Source organism: Salmo salar, chromosome ssa05, assembly GCF_905237065.1.
Source record: "Salmo salar chromosome ssa05, Ssal_v3.1, whole genome shotgun sequence".
Lineage (NCBI taxonomy): Eukaryota > Metazoa > Chordata > Actinopteri > Salmoniformes > Salmonidae > Salmo > Salmo salar.
Genome location: NC_059446.1, coordinates 63,446,929 through 63,473,271, shown reverse-complemented (window position 1 = coordinate 63,473,271; position 26,343 = coordinate 63,446,929). Strand labels below are relative to the sequence as shown.

General features: G+C 45.4%; 3 protein-coding genes across 5 annotated transcripts; all 3 read left to right on the top strand.

Annotated features, from left to right (window-relative positions):
* Positions 1-2,264: 2,264 nt before the first annotated feature.
* On the top strand, positions 2,265-5,142 carry ino80e (INO80 complex subunit E). 2 transcript variants are annotated; one of them, XM_014201017.2, is made up of 8 exons: positions 2,266-2,426; positions 2,657-2,771; positions 2,891-2,961; positions 3,149-3,201; positions 3,371-3,440; positions 3,560-3,677; positions 4,039-4,137; positions 4,565-5,142. In XM_014201017.2, exons 2-8 carry the CDS (start codon positions 2,691-2,693, stop codon positions 4,769-4,771), a joined length of 699 nt encoding a protein of 232 aa, XP_014056492.1. In that variant the 5' UTR covers positions 2,266-2,426; positions 2,657-2,690; the 3' UTR covers positions 4,772-5,142. The 2 variants fall into 2 exon arrangements, with proteins under 2 accessions (XP_014056493.1, XP_014056492.1); XM_014201018.2 differs by lacking the exon at positions 4,039-4,137 and having other exon boundaries at positions 2,265-2,426.
* Positions 5,143-6,010: 868 nt separating this feature from the next.
* On the top strand, positions 6,011-10,728 carry LOC106605405 (uncharacterized). Its single transcript, XM_014201008.2, has 3 exons — positions 6,011-6,619; positions 7,228-7,977; positions 9,733-10,728. Exons 1-3 carry the CDS (start codon positions 6,311-6,313, stop codon positions 10,282-10,284), a joined length of 1,611 nt encoding a protein of 536 aa, XP_014056483.1. The 5' UTR covers positions 6,011-6,310; the 3' UTR covers positions 10,285-10,728.
* Positions 10,729-10,938: 210 nt separating this feature from the next.
* On the top strand, positions 10,939-26,282 carry vars1 (valyl-tRNA synthetase 1). 2 transcript variants are annotated; one of them, XM_014201002.2, is made up of 30 exons: positions 10,939-11,040; positions 12,090-12,439; positions 12,669-12,812; positions 13,523-13,721; positions 14,549-14,676; positions 14,875-14,950; positions 15,110-15,210; positions 15,330-15,457; positions 15,755-15,919; positions 16,050-16,131; positions 16,294-16,413; positions 16,509-16,617; positions 17,745-17,833; positions 18,194-18,284; positions 18,408-18,532; positions 19,018-19,121; positions 19,269-19,427; positions 20,151-20,241; positions 20,375-20,480; positions 20,569-20,639; positions 21,610-21,735; positions 21,846-21,950; positions 23,588-23,735; positions 23,829-23,956; positions 24,138-24,293; positions 24,401-24,625; positions 24,738-24,849; positions 24,986-25,161; positions 25,314-25,463; positions 25,625-26,282. In XM_014201002.2, exons 2-30 carry the CDS (start codon positions 12,092-12,094, stop codon positions 25,691-25,693), a joined length of 3,831 nt encoding a protein of 1,276 aa, XP_014056477.1. In that variant the 5' UTR covers positions 10,939-11,040; positions 12,090-12,091; the 3' UTR covers positions 25,694-26,282. The 2 variants fall into 2 exon arrangements, with proteins under 2 accessions (XP_014056477.1, XP_014056475.1); XM_014201000.2 differs by having other exon boundaries at positions 12,660-12,812.
* Positions 26,283-26,343: the final 61 nt, after the last annotated feature.

The window sequence follows — 26,343 nt, the reverse complement described above, 5'->3', positions numbered from 1 at the left end:
CGTAAAACTGACTATCCTACCGATCCTTGACTTCGGCGATGTCATTTATAAAATAACCTCCAACACTCCAATCAGCAAATTGGATGCAGTCTATCACAGTGCCATCTGTTTAGTCACCAAAGCCCCATATACTACCCACCACTGCGACCTGTACGCTCTCGTTGGCTGGCCCTCGCTTCATATTCGTCGCCAAACCCACTGGCTCCAGGTCGTCTTTGCTAGGTAAAGCTCCGGCTTATCACAGCTCACTGGTCACTATAGTAGCACGCGCTCCAGCAGGTATATTTCACTGGTCACCCCCAAAGCCTATTCCTCATTTGGCCGCCTCTCCTTCCAGTTCTCTGCTGCCAAATACTGGAACGAATTGCATAAAATCACTGAAGCTGGAGACTCATATCTCCCTCACTAGCTTTAAGCACCAGCTGTCAGAGCAGCTCACAGATCACTGCACCTGTACATAGCCCATCTGTAAATAGCCCATCCAACTACTTCATCCCATATTGTTATTTTTATTTTTATTTTGCTCCTTTGCACCCCAGTATCTCTACTTGCACATTCATCTTCTGCACATCTATCACTCAAGTGTTTAATTGCTAAATTGTAATTACTTCACCACTACGGCCTATTTATTGCCTTACCTCCCTAATCTTACCTCATTTGCCCATACTGTATGTAGATTTTTTTTCTATTGTGTTATTGACTGTACATTTGTTTATACCATGTGTAACCATGTGTTGTTGTTTGTGTCGCACTGCTTTGCTTTATCTTGGCCAGGTCACCTACCTGGTTAAATAAAGGTGAAATTATATATTTTTTTTTTAAAGAGTGGGGGAGCACTGGTATAAAAGCTCGCAATGTTCTCCCCCTCAGAGACAAACACACACACTGACACCCCCCCCTCCCCCCCCCCACACACACACACACAGACATACACACACTCTTTCTCCTTGCCTCCCTCTCTCCCTCTACCTCTCTCCCATTCTAATACACACATACGCATGCACACATGCACACACACACAGCCTGGCTGGTTGGCTGTGTGTGTGCAGAGGTAGCATTACTCATCTCTGGGAATGTTCCTCATCTATAATTCATTGTCCTGGGTCCTGACGATGTGACTGCTGTGTGCTCTGCTGAAGTGAGCAAACTGCACCTTCAGTGCCATAAACCAAACTCCTGTAGTCTAGTCCAGTACTGTGGGTGGACAGAATACAGAACACTAGCACAATGCATTATTATGAATATTACTCACACGCAGAGGTGCACACACTGAACATGATTCACTTGTTTTAATATGCAACAGAACAATTCTCTATAGGAAATGCAGCTGCTTTTGTATCCCATATATAGCCTATTGTTCATGGGTATGAATAGGTCTCACTCTCCATAAAATAGCCTAGATCCCTGGTTTATGTATTTGATTTATGTGACCGCTGCAGGGGTTAGATTATTTTCCTTCATTCTGGCTCTATGTCTGGCCCCACCCACTGTTTCAAATGTCACTTCCGGAGCTTGAAAATGACTACCAACTAGTGGTGAGGTGAGGTTGTAATGGGTGCCACTGTAGGGTTCGTTGGAAGGGTTTCTTCCCTTTTCCCTGTCCTTTTCTCTTCCCTTTTGCATCACAAAGTGTAATGAATTCACACTCCAGTAGGCGAAAATACAAGGGTTGAAAAGACAAATACATGAATAGGGAGGTTGTGACAAATTGTCAAAGACTCCAGCCACACTAGTCATAGACTGTTCTCTCTGCTACCTCACGGCAAGCGGTACCGGAGTGCCAAGTCTAGGTCCAAGAGGCTTCTAAACAGCTTCTACCCACAAGCCATAAGACTCCTGAACACCCCCCCCCCCTCTTTACGACACTTCTACTCTCTGTTGTCATCTATGCATAGTCACTTTAATAACTCTACCTACATGTGCATATTACCTCAACTAACCGGTGCCCCCGCACATCGGTACCCCCCTGTATATAGTCTCTATTTTACTGCTGCTCTTTAATTACTTGTTACTCTTATCTCTTATTCTTATCCGTATTTTTTTTTTAAATGCATTGTCGGTTAGGGGCTCGTAAGTAAGCATTTCACTGTAAGGTCTACACCTGTTGTATTCGGCGCATGTGACTAATACAATTTGATTTGACCAGACTCACAATCCAGTACAGTAGGTGGCAGTGTATGCACCTTTCATTTGGTTGCGATCCGCCAATACAAATTTAATGAAGAAGAAGAATGGCACGCACACACACACGCACACACGCACACAAGGAAGTAGACTCAAGAATGTAATGGAGGTAGGCCGTGAATGGCCTCACACACCAGTACAGTAGGTGGCGGTATACGCGAACTGACAACCAAATCCTAAAGAAGAAGAAGAAGAACAGACGTAAACAAAGAGCACGTCGCACAGATTCATTCAAACGAGAGGTATGAAGGATTTTTCATATTAATTGAAGCTATTTAACTTTAGAATTACATGGTTTCGTCTCCTTATTATCCTACTTTCAAGCGTTTTCCATTGCTAGTCTTCTGCTTCCAGCTAAATGCTTAAAAAACAACGATAATGCACTGGAAAGGCTAGCAGTGAGCTAGCCAACAAGCTGCTGTTAGCTATAGTTAACATAACCACGACACTAACAATTCCCCTACCTTTATAGCAGGTCCACTGACGGTTCAACCACAGCGTCAGAAATGAACGGTCAAGCCGATATGGAGGTGGACTACAAGCAGAAATACAAAAATCTCAAACGCAAATTGAAATTCCTGGTTTATGTGAGTCTTCATTTTTCATCCCAGTTGTCAATGACGTGTTATTATTATAACACCTGTTAGCCAAGGAACTGTAATTTACGGAGTTGAACTGTTGTATTTCGCTACTTGTCTCCGTTTAGGAGCAGGAGTGTTTTCAGGAAGAGCTCAGAAGATCCCAGAGGAAGCTGCTCAAAGTGTCCAGAGATAAAAGGTGGGTGGGTGAATCTACAAAGTTTGTTTAGTTTGGACAGATGGGGTGTATTTTTTTGGTGTCACACTGTAGCAAAACCTTTTACTACGATGTGCTACTAATAAATACACCCCCGTTGAATGTGTACACATACTGTACAAGCATGTTCAAAGTTAAAGCTGGTCGTTCCTTGGCTTCTCTTTTGCAGTTTTCTGTTGGACCGACTGTTACAATACGAGCGGGTGGACGAGGACTCCTCAGGTAGGCCTAAAGCACCAAGTCTCAATGTTTCATTCTCCACAATATCTGTTCTTATCCATAGCTCACCCAATACCGGTCATGCAGTTACCTGCCTTGCTGTAGAGTATTTTCAGTATGGATCATGTCAGTATGCTGATGTACAGTGTCTGATTGTCATGCTGTGTTTCAGATTCTGATGCCACAGCCTCTTCTGAGAACAGTGAAGGAGAGGGCACCAGGGAGAGAGACGGAGGAAAGAAGTGAGGATGCGGCATGCCAGCAACACAGACAACATTTCAAATTGCACTCTTTCCATCTTTGCCATTCTCTCTCACTGTCTCACTATTTATTCAACCGTCCCTCTTTTGAACTCTCTCAGGAGAAGGAGTAGCCCTGGCGTAGGCCTTCCTTCGTCCTCGTCCTCCCATCTCTCTCTCCTCTCTCGTTCTGGAGTGAACCCTCTCCAGTCATCCGGCAGTACCCCCTACCTCAACACAGTGAGTTATGATCGCCTTCCCCTCACTGAATCTATACAATCAATAACTATAACATCATTGATTGTTGCCATTATCGTTTTCTCATTACCGAAGATAATCACTGTTTTGATTTGGGGCATTATTAATATTGTTTTATTATATGTTTTCCTTTTATCTTTTGTTGTCTATCATGTTTTATTTTTTGGGGCTGTATTTGTTCCTACAATGTGTGTGTATGTTTGTTTTGGAAATTGTCACGTGTGTGTGTGTGTGTGTGTGTGTGTGTGTTTCTGTTCGTATATGTGTGTGCATTTTTTGTGTGTGTGTGTGTGTGTGTGTGTTAAATTGACACATGGGGCCTGTGTGTGTGTGTGGCGGGCAGTTGCCCTTCCCACCAGAGTATTTGGCTCCACCAGCTGAGAGAATGAAGAAAGAGAGAAAGACAAAGGCGCCCAAACACAAGAAAGAGACATCGGGGAAGGTGAGAGGGGAGGAGGAGGAGATCACAGATGAGGGAACAGACATGTGGCATGTAGGGTATTGAGTTAGGGTCTAGAAGAGGGTGTTTCTACAGTATAACTGCAATACATATAGCAGGTTAGGTGCAGGCCTACAGTAGGCTATAGGAAGGTCCATAACGTTGGGACATCATCAATGAAGTAACATACTGCCATAATATCCTGGACTCTTTTCATTTCCAATTCCTGACCATTCATTTAAAGGGTTATTCTTCCTCGGTAGACTAACTACATCCCAGATGGAACCCTATTCCTACCCCAGAGGGCTCTGGTCAAAAGTATAAAGGAAATAGGGTGCCATTTGGGATGCATCCAAGTCATCTACTCCTCTCTTTCTCCGTTGCATCTCTCATTCCATCTACCTTATTCCTTTTACCTCCTTCCCCTTAGGTGGTGGCCCCTCTGGCAGCCAACTACCCAGCGGGCCCGACTGCCCCTCCCACATCCAGCGCCTCGTTCAACTGGGTGCCCAGGCAGATGCTGAGTGGAGACGCCGCGGAGGAGGAGGGAGAGAGCGACGGAGACTCAGACAGAGGAGACGACGACAGGGGGGAAGGAGAAGAGGCTGACCTTGTCATCGATATCCCCAACGAGTGAACTGTGTGTGTGTGTAAAGGATTGTTAGAGTGTGTGTGGATTCAACCCCTCCCACTGTCAAATGCTTAGCCAAGCTCCCCCCAGTGGACCTTCAGGTTACTGCAACAATATCTCTCTCTAAACAATGTGACCTGTCATAATAATGTTACTAATTGACTCCTTTAATGTAATTGTACTGCCTTCTACTGTTATACAAGTCATGGAAGAAATGGTATTGAAGGCATGGACAGCTACAGGACTGCATACGTGTAGCACCTACCTTTTTATAGGAAACTGTCAAATAAATCATTTTCTGTTGGAGATAATGGAGATGTTATGTTTTCTACCAATGACTTTTCAAAATTAAATTGCATTAAAGTGGTAACATTTCAGATGAGTGTGGTAGTTGTTGTTGAAAGCCTAATGGACTGGTTGTATAGTGTACAGTATGTGCTGCACAGACAGTATGTGCTGCCTGGACACAAAAGCCTTTCATGCTGCATTCACAACCAAGTGGGAAGGTGGTATTTACCACTTACGACTGTGAAAAATCCACTTGAATGCCCCCTTCAACTCGTAATAACTAGTAGGAAACTCGTATATTATCCCTGAGCTCTGACTTCTCGCACATGCTGACAAAGGTCACAGGTGAAGAGCTTAATTATTATGCTGTCGTCTTTCCTCTCTTGTCATCTCACAGAGATTGCGATGGATCGGATTGGATGACTCCCTTTATGAATTTGAGAGTGGATACATTTCCCAATTTCCCTCAGCTTTACCAAACCAAGTGGCGGCTGAAACACAAACACAAAATAATTTTGTCTTTATAGCAGAGAAAATGTAATTCAGTCAATAAGCTCTATTTTGGAACCTTGGTGGTGGATAGATTTACTGTGTAATATTCAAGACTAGGCCACTGCTCTAAGATATTCTGCTGCGGTTTCACTGTGCACCCTAATAGGGCATGCTTAAGCACTCGGCTACATACACAGAGGAGTCAGCACTTTCTGAGAGGTGTGTGTTGTAACAGAGAAAATGAACCATTGAGCTGTCCCTCAGACAGCCAAACCTTGTGGAAACATTGTTTGGGAATGCAGACTTACAGGTAACAGGAACTGGTTACTGGGTGTGGGTCTGGTGTGTGTGGACCTAACAGTAATGTGAGGTAAAGGTGTAACCAAAAAGAGCTATGAAAGTAAGGAGGGAGGGAAAGCCAGGTAGCGGTGTAGCTAGAGGGAGAATGTGTGAGGGAGGGAGGGAGGAAGAGTGAGCTTGTCAGTGAGGGAGGGAGAAGCAGAGTGTACGCAAGACAGTGCCCAGACACATACAGACAGCACCCACAGTCCAAGGAGAAAGACATGGGTGGAGACGCTGATGGGGTGGAAGAGAAAAAAGAAAGGAGAGATTGAGAAAGGGATAAAAGAACGACATACCAGAGATTCCCTGGCTGTCAACCCTAGCTATCGGCCATTATCCTCTCCCATCTGCGTAGATACAGCACAAACCTCTGGATTATTTACCAGCCTCTCTCTGTGAGTGTGTGGGTTTGCTGAGCTCACCATGCTGCTACTGCGGTGGTGTCCTGCTGGTGTCAGTACTGCAGGCTGGATCTTGCTGGGGCTGACTCTGGAGCTGTCTCTACCAGTCACGGCCCTATCAGAACCAGACCCAGGCTTCTCCCTCTGCAGACAGAGCTTCTACAGACAGACCCCCCCTCTGGGCGGGGGGGCCCTCCTGACCCCCCTCTGTCACAGGCTGCCAGGGGGACAGTTGTTCGCCACGCTCTACCACCCGACCTGTGACGCAGCTGTTTACTCTGCCTTTCATCTCAGCCAAGGATGGAGGGAGAGAGGAGGAAAGGAGGAGGGGGTAAGGGATAATTATTTTATTTCTATTATGTGGAAACAGTGGAATCATTGTCATGCATGGACTGCGTAAGCACTACCTTGTAGCTTGTACCTTCAGTGTACATTCTCAACACAATCACACAAGTTACAGCGGGCATGATTAAACCAACTGTATACCACTCTTTTCCTCCAGTTGTTTTACAATAATGTTTTTGCGATATGAAACTTGTTCAGGTGAAACGAAACTCTCGTCCTGTAGAGACAGTCAACTTACTCTTGATATCAACATTCCATGCAAACCCGGCCTTGTTAAAACAAGTCAGAGTGAACAGAAAGATGAATGTGAACAACAGTTTGATATTTGACTCAGATGTCTGTCAGTAGAAAAGCTCCCTAACACTTGACTAGAATGGTCTGCATGGCATGTTATTTCTGCCATGACACCTGAGTAAAAGACGTCCTCGTCTATCCTACTCTATTTACAAACTGCATTGATACTAAATGTACTGTAATGTACAGTAGGCTTTACCCAAATAAAGGCCAAACATTCATTCATCATGATGTTAATACTAATTGCAATCGTGATTCAATATGTGGACTTTGACTCATGATTCCAAACCTATGTCCTAGACAGAGAAGGAGGAAGAGGACGAAGGGTACCAGAGTCGGCCCCTGGTGATGACCCCAGCCCTGCTCCGAGGGGATGTGGCGGGGGGTAAACCCCAAGCTCACTCTGAATCTCCCCTTCACCAGTGGGACTCCCTGGTCACAGAGCTGATCCAGAGCAGTGTCCTGCCCCAGTGTGGCTCCACAGGGGGCCAGCTCTACGTCCTGACAGGGGCCTCAGGGCTCAGGCTGGGGCCCGGGATGGAGGAGGGTGGGGATGAGGGGTGTGAGGCTGGGGTGCAGTGGTCTGCAGTGTGCTGTGCTGGCCCAGAGGGACAGAGTGGGTTCAGTGTGGGGGTAATGAGAGAGACAGGGGGAGAGGAGAGGGTGGTGAGTGTTAAGGAGCTGGAACACATGATTGGAGTGACAGATCTATTTTCAGAGGGTTGCGGGGAAGCAGAAGGGGACATGGAGGGAGACATAGTGATACTGCTCAGTGATGCGATGGTCGGAGTCGTAGAAAAGCAGAGAGCAGTCGCAAGGCCAGACGCCATTGAGGAAACACTAGATGAGACTACTGATCGAAGCATAGAGGCACTACCTGCTGAAACAGAACCGCTCATCCCTCCCTCAGTGGACAACGAGACACTGGCCTCTGAGTCGGACACAGAGTCGTCCGGCAACACTCTGGTGTATATCATCACCTCCTCTGTCTCCCTGCTCATGGCCCCTCTACGCCCTGTAGTCTCCACCCTCATTGGGATCCCTGGACAGGTGATTACTGATGGAATACAATACTGTGATGGTTCCATATCCTATATACTGTGGGCTCCAAAATTACTGGCACCCCTGACTGGCAATGCACAAACAACACTTAAAAAAATATAAACAATATAATTATAGTGATAAACTCAAAATACCAACATGTGAGAAATACTGTACTTTATTAATGTTTCAATGGAACGAAATAAAATCATTAAATTATTTAATACAAAATAAATTTGACCAAAATCAAGGTTTCATAATTATTGGCACTCCTCATTCAGTACTTAGTGCAACCACCTCTGGCAAGGATAACAGCAGGGTCTTTTCCTGTAATGTTTCACAAGGTTAAGGAACACATTTGGAGGGATTTGGGACCATTCCTCTATGCAGATCCTTTCAAGATCCTTCACATTCTTGGGTTTGCGCTTATCAACTGCCCTCTTCAACTCAGCCCACAGGTTTTCGATTGGATTGAGGTCCGGCGACTGAGATAGCCATGGCAGAACATTGATTTTGTTGTCACAGAACCATTTCTGTGTGGATCTTGAGGTATGTTTTCGGGTCATTGTCTTGTTGGAAAGTCCACCTACGGCCAAGTCCCAGCCTTCTGGCAGAGGCAACCAGATTGTCAGCCAAAATTGCCTGATACTTGGTAGAATTCATTATGCCATCAATCTTAACCAGTGCCCCTGGACCTCTGGAATTAAAACAGCCCCAAAACATCACTGACCCCCCTCCATATTTCACCGTGGGTATGAGGTGCCTCTCCTTGTATGCATCTCTGTTTCGACACCAAACATGTCGATGCTGTATCTGACCAAAACGTTCAATTTTGGTCTCATCTGACCAGAGCACCTTCTTCCAGTCATAATTTAAATGACGTTTGGCAAACTCCAAGCGCGTGCGTCTGTCTAGGGGCCATTAAGGGCTTTCTTCTGGCAAAACTTCCAAAGAGCCTGTGGTTGTGGAGGTGGCGTCTGGTGGTGCTTTTTGAAACCTGGTGACCAAGACGCCACCAAGGCCTGCAATTCTTTCACAGTGATTCTTGGGGATTTTGTTGCTTCTCTCACGATCCTCCTCCCTATCCTGGGGGGCAAAATGCATTTGCGTCCTCTACCCATGAGGTTTTCAACTGTTCCATATCTTTTGAATTGTTTAATAATTGCCCTGACAGCGCTCAGTGGTATATTCAATCATTTGTGGATCTTCTTGTAGCCATTACCAGATTTATGAAGGTCTACGACCATCTGTCCCTTTTGAACGGCCAGTTCTTTTGTTTTCTTCATGGTGTTGGATGACAGCGGGATATTGCATGTGTGTTACCTCATTTTTATACCCTAGTGAAACAGGAAGTGATGTAATGGCTCAATATAGTTCCTTTAGACTTAGATAAACTTAAATAAGTGGAATTTAATTTGTGGTTTAATTTTGGTAGATGTTATTTAAAATAATCTTTAAGGGTGCCATTAATTGTGAAACCTTGATTTGGAGGACATTGATTTTTAATTAAATCAATCAATTATTTTGGTTGGTTCCACTGAAACATTAATAAAGTACAGTATTTCTCACATGTTGGTATTTTGAGTTTATCTCTATAATTATATTGTTTATATTTGTTTAAGCATTGCCAGTCACGGGTGCCAGTAATATTGGAGCCCACAGTATATCCGTTTATATTTCTGATATATTTTTTTATTTCAAAAATATGTTTCTGTTATAACTGACAATATCTTGTAACAGAACATATCTCCTCTCCTTGTCTAGGTGGCCTTTGTCCTACAGGAGGACCTGGGGGTCCTGTCTGCCCTGCCAGGCGACATCCTCTCTGTGTTCTACAACATGGCGTCTGACCTGGTGTCTGGAGTCGGCTCAGTCACAGGCCTGATACTTGGTGTGGGGGAGATGTGCTTCTCCACTCTGTACTGCATTACAGCCCCTCTCGTTGGCTCCCTGTTCACCAGCTGCCAGGACGGGGTCACAGGGGTGGGCACCCTGGCCTGGGATGGGGTGGGCATATTCGGGAGGATCGTGGACAACGCCTGGTGGGTGTCCAGGGTGGTTGGGGACCAGGCGTGGGAGCAGGGTGGGGGGTATGTGGGGTCGGTGGTGTCTGAGATGGGAGGGCAGGTCAAGGCAGTGGGTGGGGGAATGGGGAAGCTGGCATGGAGGTGTGGAAATGGGGTGGGGAACGTAGTGAGTTTGGCAGGAGGGCTGGTAGTAGGGAGTGCGGGAACGGTTGTGGCGAATGTGATGGAAGTCTTTGGGCAGGACCAGAACTGTGGATGGTTTAAGTCTACAGAGAATGTTCATCAATAACGTTGCAGATTTTTTGCAAACCTTGAACATTGTATATCTTGTTCTTATAAAGTATGTAAATATGCACCAGATAGCGAGAGAGAATTGATGGGTACACCGCAATGCCAATGCCTCTAGCTAAGCTGTCTAACATAAACGCATAGTTAGACACACAACACATTTTCATATTTTTTTGCTCCCTCAAGTAGATAACTTCTACTTCTACTACTTCTTAGTTGTAAAGAAGCAGGATCCCAAAAGACTAAAGCTGAGATGAATGGTATATGTGTCAGAAAGTGAAGCAGGGTAGCCCCATGGCCATTTGATCAATTACAATATGGTATTATTTTGGGGAAACATGCTTTTACTGTGTGAGTTCATATGGTAACAGGTGTTAGAATTGATTTTACTTTATGAACTATATGCTTGCTTGATTAAAAAAGGATAATTGATTGATCACATCCACTCAGACTAGTGCAATTTATTTATTTGTGATTCATTCATTTGTCTATCAATATATTTTGCCTTGAAACTGGATCGTTTTAATTTGCACATTCATAACACTGCAATAATTGATCTGAGTGAGAGTCTGGACAAATGTCATGGTCCATTTGGAAAAGGCATTCTTACAGGCCGCCTTGGTGTGGCGGAAATGAATCTGACCAAAGGTCCTTCGAACCAAACATGTGCGCGTACATTGCATCAGACGGCCGACTACTGTAATACGCTGCTTATCCGGAACTCATGAGTTGACTTCCCTTTCTTCTTCATTCAACGGTATGGATAACTTTTTCAAGTGCCATTTAGTTTAAAATGATGTATTATATCAAACGTTTGTGTACGTAATTCATGGTGTAAGGCAGGTGAATAACTGCCACTTTTTCGGTAAAAAGATGAGGCTGGGGAAATGTAACTCTCAAATTCATAGATGGAGCTATGGATTTTTAAAATGTAACTAGGCAAGTCAGTTAAGAACTAATTCTTATTTACAATGACGGCCTACCGGGGAACAGTGCCTTGTTCAGAACGATAGATTTTTACCTTGTCAGCTCAGGGATTCGATCCAGCAACCTTTCGGTTACTGGCCCAAAGCTCTAACCAGTAGGCTACCAGCCGGCCCCAATGCAAGGACTGACCGTTCATGATATCAACCTGATAGTTTAAACTAAACTATTTTTTTGAGACTATACAGTGTTTGTTTACATTTAGCTAACGTTACTTTGTTTACAAACATTGGAGTAAAACAAGTTTATATTTTGGGTTATGATGGTGTACGACCATTGAACGAAGCTCATGAGGCATTTAGCTATGTTATATTTTTCAAGAATGAATGGGTATATATAATTTATTTACAATGGATATAGCAACTACATATTGTCCCTTTTTTAAGTTACAGCTTGCGCACTCACCGTGGAGTTTATTCCGCTAATGGTTAGCATGTCTTTCCAGTTTGACAGATTTGTTGCACTAGAAAATAGCGCATGAATCGTTGCATAGCTATCTGCGCACGTCTCTGTTTGTGGAGTTGTCTCAGTTTACTTCCCAGATTTGTAGCTAACTTTAGCGTTTGTTACTTAAGAGATGTCACCTTAGTGTAGCATAACTTAAGTTAGCATACACAAACATGCCCAAAACAGTACCGGTACTGCCTACTGTTATGTAGCTAACCTGCTAGCAAGCTAGTTTTAGCTGAGATTGGATGACTTGTGAAGTGGTTTGCATCCAAATACACATCTGTACTATTTAATGACGCTATGGAAGCGTTATACTTTGCCAGTCATTATATTGTCTGACACACCAATCTGTCATTCTCCCCCCTCTCCTAGGGATGGCTTCGCTCTACGTCTCCCCCCACCCTGACGACTTCAGGAGCCTCATGGCCCTGGTTGCTGCAGAGTTCTGCCCCTCTCGGCCCTGCACACTCATAGAGGACCCTCCTGCCTCCCTGGCCCTGTGCTCTCGCCCCAGCCTGGTGCTGGGCTCTGGGGGAGGTGAGGTGCTCTCTGGGGCCAGTGCTGTTGCATGGTACCTAGCCTCTCAGGGGAAGAGGATAGGGTCGAATGCTAAACAGGAGAGCCAGGTGTGGCAGTGGCTCAGCTTTGCAGACAATGAGCTGACTCCTGTGTCCTGTGCTGTGGTGTTCCCACTGCTGGGGGTGATGGGAGTGGATAAGAAGGTGAGGGAGAGGGTCTCAGTACTGGCAGCAACCCATTCAGTCACAAACACAGAAATAGGAGTATAATGGTGAATATTTGCTTAATTTCAAATGAATTGGACTATGGGAGTGATTGAACAATGACAAAGCAAGGGGAGGGAACACTAATCTGGAATATAACATAGCCCAAGACAAATTCCTGTGTTAACATTGTTGATTACCAATCGTTTTTTCTGATGAGTCCATGCAGCTTCAGCAGAGTTCTCATGCTGAGATGATGCGCGTGCTAAACGTTTTAGATAAGAACCTGGAGCCTAGAACATTCCTGGTGGGAGACAGCCTCACTCTGGCCGACATCGCTGTGGCAACCGCAGCACTCCTGCCCTTCAAATACGTGAGCCAAGTCTTTATGTTAACATTTATCTTTTTATCTTATTTGTGTATCCTCTTCCTTATTCTTTAAAGTTAGGAAGAAATGAAAGTATTTGTCTGGTAAGTGAGTGCTGGGGTGTATTCATTAGGGGAGGCAGGTAGCCTAGTGGTTAGAGCGTTGGGCCAGTAACTGAAAGGTTGCTGGATCAAATCCCCGAGCTGACAAGGTAAAGATCTGTCGTTCTGTCCCTGAACAGGGCAGTTAACCCACTTTTCCCTGGTAGGCTGTCATTGTAAATAATAATTTGTTCTTAACTGACTTGCCTAGTTAAATACATTTAAAAAAGACAAAAAATGCAACAGAACCTGTTTACCGTTCTAAGAACTAAATTAAGTAAATGGAGCAAGCAGAACAAAACGGGGTTGCATTTGTCCTATAAAAACTTTTTCCATTTGGAGTAAACAGTTTTTCTTGTAAAATGTTTAGCAACAGACAAAACATTTAGCAACAGAATCGGCATGATGAATACACCCCAGTTGTACTGTAAAGCTGATGTCACACGAAGCAATCGGTATGCAATTTCTGTTGCAGATTGCAAGTGACATCATCTCAAGCAACTTTGCTGATACACAAAGCAACTCGACTGAAATTGCATGCAACATCCAATGTAAGATCTCCCTGTTTCACATTGTTTGAACTCCAATAACATTCCTCTTATTATGTCATACTAGGCCTTGGAGCCGTCCAACAGGAAAGCCCTGACGAATGTGACCAGGTGGTTTCTTACCTGTGTCAACCAGCCTCAGTTTGTCAAGGTCCTGGGACAGATCTCTCTGTGTGAGAAGATGGTGCCCGTCACACCCAAACCCAGCGTTGCTGTTGTTCCTGCTGCTAACGCTAATCCAAATGCTGATGCCAACGCTGCCAATGGTAAGAGGCTTAGGCCATGTCTTTGACTGTGAGTAACTCGTCTGGTAGTATGTGTTAAAGATGCACTATGCAGAAATTGCTCCCCCATTTCCTGGTTGCTAAAATTCTAATAGTGCGCCTAATTTCAGTTTATACAACATAACAAGCAAATGTAGTGTAGAGAATCACTGTACCATCTAAACCACTGTGAAATATATATTTTCCATAACCAAAAATATTGTATTTTCAGCTCTTTGAATCTGGTGTACAAAAACCGAAAATAAAAGACGCGAAAACTAAACTTGATAACGGGAAGCATAAAATATTGAAAGTAGAACAGGTCTGCTACTTCTTAGATATGCTTTCAATGAGAATGGCAGATCTATAACACATTTCTATGTAAATTTGGTTGGGTCGCCCAAAAAGTTACGTTGCAGCTTTAAGAATTTGCAAACGATATGGAATCAATAACATGCCTTCAATTTGATTGTATTTTGCATGCAATAAAACAATTATAATAATTGAGTTGACTTGTATATCTGCAAAGTTGCTTGAGATGATGACATTTGCAACCTGCAAATGCAACAGAAATTCTGCTCAAGTTTCTTTGTGTGAGATCAGCTTTAGATTGAAGAATAACTTTATTATCCTGTAGACCAACGGTGTCTTCTTGTCAAGCTGAATGGCAAATCCGTTTCAGTTTTCACTCCATTTGGCATCTTATCAGTTAGTTACATCGGAGGAATATTTTCTGGATACATAGCATCATGAGTTGACTCCGTGTGTGTGTCAGCTTGAGTTTGTGAGTGTGTATGTTATTCTCAGAAGTGTGTTTCTCTCTCTCTCAGGAAAACCAAAGACAGAAGCTCAGCTGAAGAAGGAGGCGAAAAACAGAGAGAAGCTGGAGAAGTTCCAAAAGAAGAAGGAGATGGAGGAGAAGAAAAAGCAAGAGAAGAAAGTGGCACCCCCGACAGAGGTATGAAGATTGACAGGTGGCTGGTTTCATTTCTCATTTTCACTGTTGCAAAGACCATTTCTGTGTGGATCACCTGGAACCCAACAAGATGATGATCCTTAAAGTATACTCCCTTTACAGTTTTTACAGCCTAGATAAGGTCATTCAGTAGGTGTCTTGCCAATAGGTCTCATCAGTCTCATTCTGGTCTCTCTCCAGAAAAAGGCCAAACCAGAGAAGAAGGACCTGGGAGTGATCTCATACGACATCCCCACCCCTCCTGGAGAGAAAAAAGGTGCTTATTAACCATAGAATTAGGAATTTGAATAATTGAATAGGATCTCTGTTATTAACCATGTATAATCCACCACTCTCTCTAGTGTGTGTGTGTGTGTGTGTGTGTGTGTGTGCGCGTGTGTGGTGCGTATTAAACTCCTATCTCTCCCTGTGTCAGACGTCCTAAGCCCCCTGCCAGACTCGTACAGTCCTCAGTACGTGGAGGCAGCCTGGTACTCGTGGTGGGAGAAGCAGGGATACTTCAAACCTGAGTACGGGGTGAGACTGTCACTCTCTTTATGTATTTCATAGTTTATGCTTGTTTATGAAATGTGACATTTAACCAGCCCATGGCTGAGGTCATAATCAAGCTATTATGATATTCTTATATTCTTCAGCGGAAGAGTATCAGTGAGCCGAACCCCCGTGGAGTGTTCATGATGTGTATCCCTCCGCCCAATGTGACGGGATCTCTTCACTTAGGCCATGCCCTAACCAACGCCATCCAGGACTGTCTGACCAGATGGTAATGGGATTCTCTATCTGATTACACCAATCTGCTCTCTCCCTTTCTAGCGGTTTATTTTCACATCCTTTCACCAATCTCACTCTCTTTCTTCTTTCTACCAACCTCTCACACTTTCTCATTCTCTCTCTAGCCGTCTCTGTCTCGCTGTCTTGCTTTCTCTCTTGCTGTTATGACTCTGTGTCCCACTTTTCTCTTCACCTCTCTCAACATTCATGTCTTGTCCCATTCTCAACATTCTGCAGTGCTGTAATCTAGTTCTGTCCTTATCATTTCCTGTTTCCTCCCTCTCCCCAGGCACCGTATGCGTGGCGAGACGACCCTGTGGAACCCAGGCTGTGACCACGCGGGCATCGCCACCCAGGTGGTGGTGGAGAAAAAACTGATGAGGGAGAGGGGCATGAGCCGTCACGACCTGGGGAGAGACCAGTTCATCCAGGAGGTCTGGAAGTGGAAGAACGAGTGAGTGGAGGGAGAGGAAGGAGAAGGAGAGAGGGTTTCAAAAGAAAGAACAACAATAGAAGAGAAAGTAAGAGCTAGAGTTCCTCTTTCCTCCCTCACCCTCTTTCTTCCTCCCTGCGCTGTGTTGTAGGAAGGGAGACCGTATTTACCACCAGCTGAAGAAGCTGGGTTCCTCTCTGGACTGGGACAGAGCCTGCTTCACCATGGACCCTGTGAGTGTACTATCATTTACATTACCTGTCACCTTTTACTGTGTCATCATGGACAACTCATGAGAGCTTTATTAGTCTAATACATAAAGTACTATGTCTAGACTGAGCCTTTACCAACGTCGTAATGTTCCCAACACTAAACTATTGTGACTCCCTCTCTAGAAACTGTCCTATGCTGTCCAGGAGGCGTTCATTCGTCTGCATGAGGACGGCGTGATCTACAGGAGCAAGAGGCTGGTCAACTGGTCCTGCACCCTCAACTCTGCCATCTCAGATATAGAGGTATGATTCTGTTGTGAAATGTTTTAAACCGTTTTTTGAAATGTCCATTCTGTTGCATACTATAATGAACACTCCCATGATGCTGTATTGTCCAGGTGGATAAGAAGGAGCTGACTGGCAGGACTCTGCTGCCCGTGCCTGGCTACAAGGACAAGGTGGAGTTTGGAGTACTGGTCTCCTTCTCCTACAAGATAGAGGGATCAGGTAAGACAGAGAGAAAGGGGAGAGTCATTTTGGGCTGGGGAGGTACAGGGACACAGCTTTATCTTGAGTGTTTCTGTCAATTATGTTAATTGATCTCTCCCATCCTCTATTTCTGTCTTCTTTTATTACCGTAATTTCCGGACTATTAAGCGCACCTGAATATAAGCCGCACCCACTGAATTAAAAAAAAGGTATTATTTTGAACATAAATAAGCCCCACATGTCTATAAGCCGCAGGTGCCTACCGGTACATTGAAACAAATTAACTTTACACAGGCTTTAACGAAACACGGCTTGTAACAAAAATAAATAGGCTTTAACGAAACACGGCTTGTAACGAAAATAAATAGGCTTTAACGAAACACGGCTTGTAACAAAAATAAATAGGCTTTAACGAAACACGGCTTGTAACAAAAATAAATAGGCTTTAACGAAACACGGCTTGTAACAAAAATAAATAGGCTTTAACGAAGCACGGCTTGTAACAAAAATAAATAGGCTTTAACGAAACACGGCTTGTAACAAAAATAAATAGGCTTTAACGAAACACGGCTTGTAACAAAAATAAATAGGCTTTAATGAAGCACGGCTTGTAACAAAAATAAATAGGCTTTAACGAAACACGGCTTGTAACAAAAATAAATAGGCTTTAACGAAACACGGCTTGTAACAAAAATAAATAGGCTTTAACGAAACACGGCTTGTAACAAAAAATAAAAAATTAGCAGTAAACAGTAGCCTACCAAGAAAGTCATTGGTCACTATCTTCCTCCTCCTGTGCACTGAAACCACTGAAGTCATCTCCTTCGGTGTCGGAGTTGAATAGCCTCAGAATTGCTTCATCCGATATTGGATCGTTTTCATTGTCGCTCTCGTCACTTTCATCCGGAGGCAAATCCCCCGCTGAGCCCTCTTCAACACGCAGCAGTCCAGCCTTTCGAAACCCGTTGATGATAGTGGATTTTTTGACAATGCTCCACGCTGTCAGGACCCACAAATTTGAAAGCGGGAAAAATCCATATATTAGCCGCGTCATTGTTTAAGCCGCGAAGTGCAAAGCGTTGGAAAAAAGTTGCGGCTTATAGTCCGGAATTTACGGTAAATGTCTCTCCCTGTCTCCCTGTCAGATGAGGAGGTGATTGTGGCGACCACTCGTATAGAGACCATGCTGGGAGATTCTGCTGTGGCCGTCCACCCTGCCGACCCCAGATACCAGGTCTCTACAACCCACACACACACACCCTGCCGACCCCAGATACCAGGTCTCTACACCCCACACACACACACCCTGCCGACCCCAGATACCAGGTCTCTACAACCCACACACACACACACCCTGCCGACCCCAGATACCAGGTCTCTACACCCCACACACACACACACACACACACCCTGCCGACCCCAGATACCAGGTCTCTACACCCCACACACACACCCTGCCAACCTTCCAATACAGACATTCTTTGGGAAAATCCATGACAGGTTATACTTTCTTGACATTTAAATGTTGTTTTGATGAATGTTTTTGTCATTCTAATTGAGAACTAACACGTTTTGGTTTATCTGTGTCTCTCAGCACCTTAAAGGGAAGATGGTGCTTCATCCCTTCTGTGACAGGAAGATGCCCATCGTGTTTGATGAGTTCGTGGATGTCAACTTTGGAACGGGTACTAACCATGCTGTGTGGCCATGTGGCTGTCCTGGAGTAATCTGGTGGTCTAAGGAATAGTGGGATACTGTTAGTTTGTATGGTTGAGCTGTACGGAACCTTGTCTCTCTCTCTCCACCAGGTGCTGTGAAGATCACCCCAGCCCATGACCATAATGATTATGAGGTTGGAAACAGACACAACCTGGCCTTCATCAACATCCTGGATGAGAATGGCCTGCTCATCAACGTGCCGGCTCCATTCCTGGTACAGTACACACGCACTACTTCTTCACCTGGTACAGTACACTCGCACTACTTCTTCACCTGGTACAGTACACACGCACTACTTCTTCACCTGGTACAGTACACACGCACTACTTCTTCACCTGGTACAGTACACACGCACTACTTCTTCACCTGGTACAGTACACACGCACTACTTCTTCACCTGGTACAGTACACTCGCACTACTTCTTCACCTGGTACAGTACACACGCACTACTTCTTCACCTGGTACAGTACACACGCACTACTTCTTCACCTGGTACAGTACACACGCACTACTTCTTCACCTGGTACAGTACACTCGCACTACTTCTTCACCTGGATCTTGTCTTCATGCTGTCTAGTAGTTGTGGTGTGTTGTCACTCTTCTTCTTCCTTTTCCTCGTTGTTCTGTGTGGTATCTGTTTGGGAACTTCCTCTGTTTTTCTCTGCCTACCTCCTCTCTCTCTCTCTCTCTCCTCTCAGGGTATGAAACGTTTCGAAGCGAGGAAGGCTGTGCTGCAGGCTCTGAAGGACAGAGGCCAGTTCAAGGAGACCAAAGACAACCCCATGGTGGTGCCTGTCTGCAGGTGTGCTACGATCAGTCCACATTACGAGCACATAAGGACATATTATTTCAGCTTCACGTGCATCAGTGGGCGAAATGTGGTCACATCTGTGTGAACATGTTAGTGAGAAAATTCTGTATTGGATGTGAGTGTGTTTCTCCTCCCCAGTCGTTCTAAGGACATAGTGGAACCCCTGCTGAAGCCTCAGTGGTATGTGGACTGTGCTGACATGGGCAAGCAGGCAGCTGACTCGGTCCGGGAGGGAAGACTGAAAATCATCCCAGACCACCACCATAAGACCTGGTTCAACTGGTTGGACAACATCAGGTAGGTTTACACTGCACCCCTCCCAGTCCCTTCCTCTCTATCACCACCATAAGACCTGGTTGGACAACATCAGGTAGGTTTACACTGCACCCCTCCCAGTCCCTTCCTCTCTATCACCACCATAAGACCTGGTTGGACAACATCAGGTAGGTTTACACTGCACCCCTCCCAGTCCCTTCCTCTCTATCACCACCATAAGACCTGGTTGGACAACATCAGGTAGGTTTACACTGCACCCCTCCCAGTCCCTTCCTCTCTATCACCACCATAAGACCTGGTTGGACAACATCAGGTAGGTTTACACTGCACCCCTCCCAGTCCCTTCCTCTCTATCACCACCATAAGACCTGGTTGGACAACATCAGGTAGGTCACCTCCATCTCCTTTCTGGTTCTGCTTTCCTCTTCCCTCTATACCTCTCTTTTGTCATCAGTCTTTCTCATTCCTCGCTGTCCTTCCAGTTCTACTCTTTAATGTGCTCCATCTCTCTACGCATTACAAGGTGACACGCCACACTCTCTCCATTATAGAAAGTGTATTACAGATACTGGTTAGATCCCTAGTTTAAAACAGGGAGCACCTCTACTCCAGCACCAAACCCCTTTTCTTCTTTAGCGTTTCATCTGTCACCAGTTGTGCTCAGGTTTCCTCACCCCTCTCACCTCTCTCTTTCCTCACATATTCACTTGGACTCATCCCTCATTCGTTGTCCCTCCCTCCCAGGGACTGGTGCATCTCTCGTCAGCTGTGGTGGGGTCACAGGATCCCAGCCTACTTTGTCACCGTGACTGACCCTTCAGTCAAACCAGGAGAGGTGAGATCCGTTTCTCTCTCTCTCTCTGATTTTCTCTGTGTTATTTGTCACACCTGTCCAAACACCCCATGTCCCATCTCTCTGGCTTCCTTCTCCCTTCTCCCTCCCTCCCTCCCTCCCTCCCGTCCTCCAGGACATGGATGGTCATTACTGGGTGAGTGGGAGGACAGAGGAGGAGGCCAGAGATAAAGCTGCCAAGCGCTTCAACGTTTCCACTGACAAGATCACCCTCAGACAGGGTAAGATCTCTCAAATGATGATCATTTACAGTGGAATGGAGTATTCTGCCCATTGCCCAGTGATTTTTGTTCACTTCCTGTGTTACAGATGAGGATGTCCTGGATACATGGTTCTCTTCTGGTATTTTCCCCTTCTCCATCTTCGGCTGGCCCAATGAGGTGAGGCTGTGTGTGTGTATTAAAGTTAACATATGCTTTCCATAGTTCCTGTATTGATGATGTTGAATGTGTGGGTAAGGTGTGTCTAGAGCTAAGTGAGTGATACCCTCTGTGTGTAATACAGGTTATCCTCTCTGTCCAGACCCAGGACCTGAGTGTGTAATACAGGTTATCCTCTCTCTGTCCAGACCCAGGATCTGAGTGTGTAATACAGGTTATCCTCTCTCTGTCCAGACCCAGGATCTGAGTGTGTAATACAGGTTATCCTCTCTCTGTCCAGACCCAGGACCTGAGTGTGTAATACAGGTTATCCTCTCTCTGTCCAGACCCAGGACCTGAGTGTGTAATACAGGTTATCCTCTCTCTGTCCAGACCCAGGACCTGAGTGTGTAATACAGGTTATCCTCTCTCTGTCCAGACCCAGGACCTGAGTGTGTAATACAGGTTATCCTCTCTCTGTCCAGACCCAGGACCTGAGTGTGTAATACAGGTTATCCTCTCTCTGTCCAGACCCAGGACCTGAGTGTGTAATACAGGTTATCCTCTCTCTGTCCAGACCCAGGACCTGAGTGTGTAATACAGGTTATCCTCTCTCTGTCCAGACCCAGGACCTGAGTGTGTAATACAGGTTATCCTCTCTCTGTCCAGACCCAGGACCTGAGTGTGTAATACAGGTTATCCTCTCTCTGTCCAGACCCAGGACCTGAGTGTGTAATACAGGTTATCCTCTCTCTGTCCAGACCCAGGACCTGAGTGTGTAATACAGGTTATCCTCTCTCTGTCCAGACCCAGGACCTGAGTGTGTAATACAGGTTATCCTGTCTCTGTCTAGACCCAGGACCTGAGTGTGTAATACAGGTTATCCTCTCTCTGTCCAGACCCAGGACCTGAGTGTGTAATACAGGTTATCCTCTCTCTGTCTAGACCCAGGACCTGAGTGTGTAATACAGGTTATCCTCTCTCTGTCCAGACCCAGGACCTGAGTGTGTTCTATCCAGGCAGCCTGCTGGAGACGGGTCATGACATCCTGTTCTTCTGGGTGGCCCGCATGGTGATGATGGGCCTCAAACTCACTGGCAAGCTGCCCTTCAAAGAGGTGGGGCTCATTTGGAAGTAATCACCTACTGCCTGCCTCTGACCGGTGTAGCATGTTTCATTGATTACAGTGGGGACAGCCTGTATAGTAAGGGCTGTGTTTGACACTAGGTGTACCTCCATGCGGTGGTGAGGGACGCTCACGGGAGGAAGATGAGCAAATCTCTGGGGAACGTCATCGACCCTCTGGACGTCATCACAGGCATCTCTCTAGAGGTAACACACCGTGCTCCCATGGGGGCTGTTGTACTGTCTGCTTTATTAAATAGCTATTCAAGGCTCTATTGAGGCCCTTTATCTGTCTCTCCTAGTGGTGCGCCCTCAAACTGAGCTGAGTAGGGTTTGGAGGTATCCACATTTTCTAACCATCATACCGTTTCTGTACCATTCAAGGGTATACAGTATTACCGGAAATGCACACAAGGGGCACAAAACTATTTAGGCAACAGGGATCTTGATCCAGGAGGGGACTGAATGTAACCAAGAAGCTTTATCTAGCAAGTTAGCAAACCAAATGCATAGCTGGAGCCCTGAGCTGGATATCATCCATTTGACACATCTTAGGTTTCTTCTAGTTATAAGCAGTGACGAAGCACACCTCCCCCAGCAGAAATACCCCGGTATGCAGTATAAACGGTATATCCCTCTAGAGCAGTGGCCACCAACATTGTTAAGGTCACTTTCGTAGTCAAAAAGCAAGCCGATATCTACCGCTATTATTTAATACTTTTTTCAACATTTTAAAAAAACATTTTACCTAAAAAAACAATTCTGTAGGAATGAGGTTTGTGCAGTAGGCCTAATACATTATCACAGCATATTGGCCTACCAGTTCTTCTCAGACCATATTATATACAAAAACCCACACTTTGATAACAAAATATCAGTTTGTGCAGTACTTGAGAGGCACAACTGAGCATAAATTGAGAAATTTGCAAATAATTCACTTTTTTTTTACTGGACTGTGGTACCTGCATCGATCTGATGGTCAAGGTGCTTTCCAGACAACTAAAGAAGAGGTCAGATCATGATGTCAGTGATCTAGAAACGATTTCCCCCAGTCGGATCTCCTTTTCTTCCGAGTTCCCTGTTGTTTTGAACACTTCATCAGTCGCAGCAGAGGGTCCGCCTCTCACGTCCCCGCTCTATTCCACGATATTAAAATAGATATGATGAGCTGCTGATAATAATACACATGCAGGGCTATCGAGACACTTGGCTACTAATTCATTACAGCTGCAGTGGAAGTAGGGAGAAGCTCGTTTTTATGTTCTGTATTAGTGTTGAATAAAAACTTAGACATGATCTCACTCATAAAAACAGCAGCTCTTTGCTGTATTCTGAGTCTCTCTGTGGTCATGGGTTTTAAAAGTGATCAAACTTTGCTGTAGCTGGGGTCGTGGAAGCTGTCGGCATGGTGATTTGAGCTATCCGAATGGACAGCGCAGTAGGCACACTCCCGGTCTGCCGGGTAGGCAGAGTGTGTCTTTTCAGACAAATGAAGTGGTTCAAAATGGGAATGCTCTGCCGACCCGTTGCGCAGTGCTTCTGAATCAAGTGCACCTACCGCCAACAGCGCAACACCATTTTCTTTTTTTAAAGGAGCGCAAGTTATCTTTTCTACAGAAATGTTTGGTGATCGACCGGTTGGTGACCACTGCTATACAGGGCTCTGGCAGTACATACTCTTACTATCAGGTGGATTGAGGAACCAACAGTGTCTCTTGCTGCTTTGAATCAGTGTCATGCATTTATGTTGTCACACAGCTGTTGAACTGCAAGTGTGGTTAAGGGCCTAGAACGAAGCACCAGGACACAGATAATGTCTCTGCTGACCCTTTGTGTGTGTGCAGGGTCTGTACGCCCAGCTGCAGGACAGTAATCTGGACCCAGTAGAGGTAGAGAAGGCCAAGCAGGGACAGAAGTCGGACTACCCCACTGGTATCCCAGAGTGTGGCACAGATGCCCTCCGCTTCGCCCTGTGTGCCTACACCAGCCAAGGTACATCACTCACTACTGCCATCTGGTAATGTGGCTGTTATGGCTGGCATGCCATGTACACACCAACACAACCCTTTCTTTTTCCTCTCTCAGGCAGGGACATTAACATGGATGTGAATCGTATCCTTGGTTACCGTCACTTCTGTAACAAGCTGTGGAATGCTGTGAAGTTTGCCATGAGGACACTGGGAGACAACTTTGTTCCTTCAGAGAAAGCCCAGGTGACATCTCTACTACAGTATCTTTATCTAGGCCTATTCATTGTGTGTGTCCTGTAGTGTCATGCCCATGTAAATGAAGGAAAATAAAGTTGCTTCGAGAAAATGCTCTTAATTTGTTAGTGAGTGAAAACAGTTCTTTAGGTTTATATCTCTGTAAAATGTCCAATTATCCTCCTGTCAGCTGTGTGGGGAGGAGAGCGTGTCAGACCGGTGGATTCTGTCCCGTCTGTGTTCTGCTGTGGGTCAGTGTAACGCAGGGTTCCAGGCCTATGACTTCCCAGCTATCACCACAGCCATCTACAACTTCTGGCTCTACGAGCTCTGTGACGTCTATCTGGTGAGAGTCTGTTTGCCAAGTCTCTGTCTGCCTGTGAGTGGTGTGTGTGTGGGATTAATATATTACCACTCAACTTCCTGCTCCCAACCTCCATCTCACCCCTCCAGGAGAGTGTGAAGCCAGTGTTCTCCAGGGCGGAGGAAGACAGTGGGTCTCAGAGCCAGGCTGTAGTCTGCAGACAGACTCTGTTCACCTGCCTGGAGACCGGCCTGCGCCTCCTAGCTCCCATCATGCCCTTCGTGGGCGAGGAGCTCTACCAGAGGTTGCCACGGCGACAATCCCAGGATGGCCACCCTAGTATCCATGTCACGCCCTACCCTGAGACTGAGGAGGTGAGGGAGAGAACGTTATATTGATACACAGAGTACACGGTATAATAAACCACCGGGCATGAGTTTTGACTGTAATTTGTGGTTGTTGTCTGACCGTCTCTGTGGTCTCTAGTTCTGCTGGCACAGTGAGGATGTGGACCGTCAGATGGAGTTTGTGATGACCGTGGTCCGGACCATCCGTTCACTCAGGGCCGACTACAACCTGACCAAGACACGTGCCGATTGTGAGTTCATACATGACCACAAGCACTGTACTATATTTACTACTTACTTATAGCAAGGGGTGTATGATTATCTACTTTGGTGACTAGAACACTTCTCATAGCGTTGTTTTATTATAGCCCTAACCCCTTCCCCCAGGCTACCTCCAGTGTATAGACAGTGGGACGATATCTCTGGTGGAGCAGTACAGTCTGCAGATCCAGACCCTGTCTCTGTCCCAGACCATCCAGCCCGTCCCAGCCACCGGGGCCGTCCCAGAGGGCTGTGCTGTGGCCATTGCCTCCGACAGGTGCACCGTCCACCTCATGCTCAAAGTAAGAGGTCCATTTTACTGGCTTCAACCGCACATTATTCTGTGTTGTGATTGGCTAACGGTGTATACTAGAGTCATCTGATGACTGTGCCAAACCAGACATCTGTTTGTTACGTTTTTACAACTACGTCTCCTCGTTAACCTCTCTCCCAGGGCCTGATAGACTTGGAGAAGGAGGTGGCTAAGCTGACTGTGAAGAAGGGAGAGCTGGAGAAACAGATGGATAAACTGAGAGAAAAGATGGATAAGAGTGACTACAAGGAGAAGGTGCCTGTTAAAGTACAGGAGCTGGACGCTGACAAGGTAGGATGTGGTGGAGAGAATGTCATTACTCAGGTTTTAGTTTGGGAAAGTGGGGCATTCCCACAGTAAACCTTTTGCTTGGCTCTGCTTGTAAAGTGAGATTATCAGTCGTTTCTGAAGTGTGTGGTGACCTGTGATCCTGCTCTCTAACCCTCTTCCAGCTGCGTCAGAGCCGGACGGAGCTAGAGAAAGCAACGGAAGCCATAGACAACTTCAAGAGAATGGTGTAACCTCTCCTCCGTCCCCTTTCACAATATGGTTCTTATAGTGAGCTCTGAATGCGTTGTTTTGGCTCTGTATTCCAGCACATTGGATTTGAAATGATACAATGACAGAGGTTAAAGTGCAGACTTTTAGATTTCATTTTGGGGTATTTTCAGCCATATCGGGTGAACATTTCTACATGAATGAGAAATTTAGACGCACAAATATCATAACCCCCCCCCCCCCTGGGTGTATGATTTGTGCCTGTAACTTATCATTATCCGCAATCATGGTAGCATCCATATTAATAAAGAAGTGTTTAGAAACATTCTATTCTTATTTACAAGTGACAATGCTGTTCATTTCTAATTGGGCACAAAATGTTCTGAAACAACCTGGAAAGACTACATACAGTCATTTCACCCAATCTGAATAAAAATACCCTGAAGTTAAAGCTGAGAGTCTGCACTTTAACCTTTAATCCAAAGTGCTGGAGTACAGAGCCAAAACAACAATTTCACCCTCCTGTTATTGTCTCATGTCAAAGTACTATGCCAATTTCCATAAAGGATTCTCTGGAGGAAAGTGAATGAATAAAGACATTACAGGCCGGGATCTCTGCTCATTTGGTGAAATTATTAGGTCCAGGAGTTTTTCCCTGACCTGGAACTTTGAT

Coding starts and splice junctions, on each gene's coding strand:
- LOC106605405 (XM_014201008.2), top strand. CDS start 6,311: ATGCTGCTACTGCGGTGGTGTCCTGCTGGTGTCAGTACTGCAGGCTGG. Junction 6,620..7,227: donor GAGGAGGAAAGGAGGAGGGG/GTAAGGGATAAT, acceptor CCTATGTCCTAG/ACAGAGAAGGAGGAAGAGGA. Junction 7,978..9,732: donor TCATTGGGATCCCTGGACAG/GTGATTACTGAT, acceptor CTCCTTGTCTAG/GTGGCCTTTGTCCTACAGGA.
- vars1 (XM_014201000.2), top strand. CDS start 12,092: ATGGCTTCGCTCTACGTCTCCCCCCACCCTGACGACTTCAGGAGCCTC. Junction 16,132..16,293: donor CCTGCTTCACCATGGACCCT/GTGAGTGTACTA, acceptor CTCCCTCTCTAG/AAACTGTCCTATGCTGTCCA. Junction 21,736..21,845: donor GCAAGCTGCCCTTCAAAGAG/GTGGGGCTCATT, acceptor GTTTGACACTAG/GTGTACCTCCATGCGGTGGT.
- ino80e (XM_014201017.2), top strand. CDS start 2,691: ATGAACGGTCAAGCCGATATGGAGGTGGACTACAAGCAGAAATACAAA. Junction 3,202..3,370: donor GGTGGACGAGGACTCCTCAG/GTAGGCCTAAAG, acceptor GCTGTGTTTCAG/ATTCTGATGCCACAGCCTCT. Junction 3,441..3,559: donor GAGAGAGACGGAGGAAAGAA/GTGAGGATGCGG, acceptor GAACTCTCTCAG/GAGAAGGAGTAGCCCTGGCG.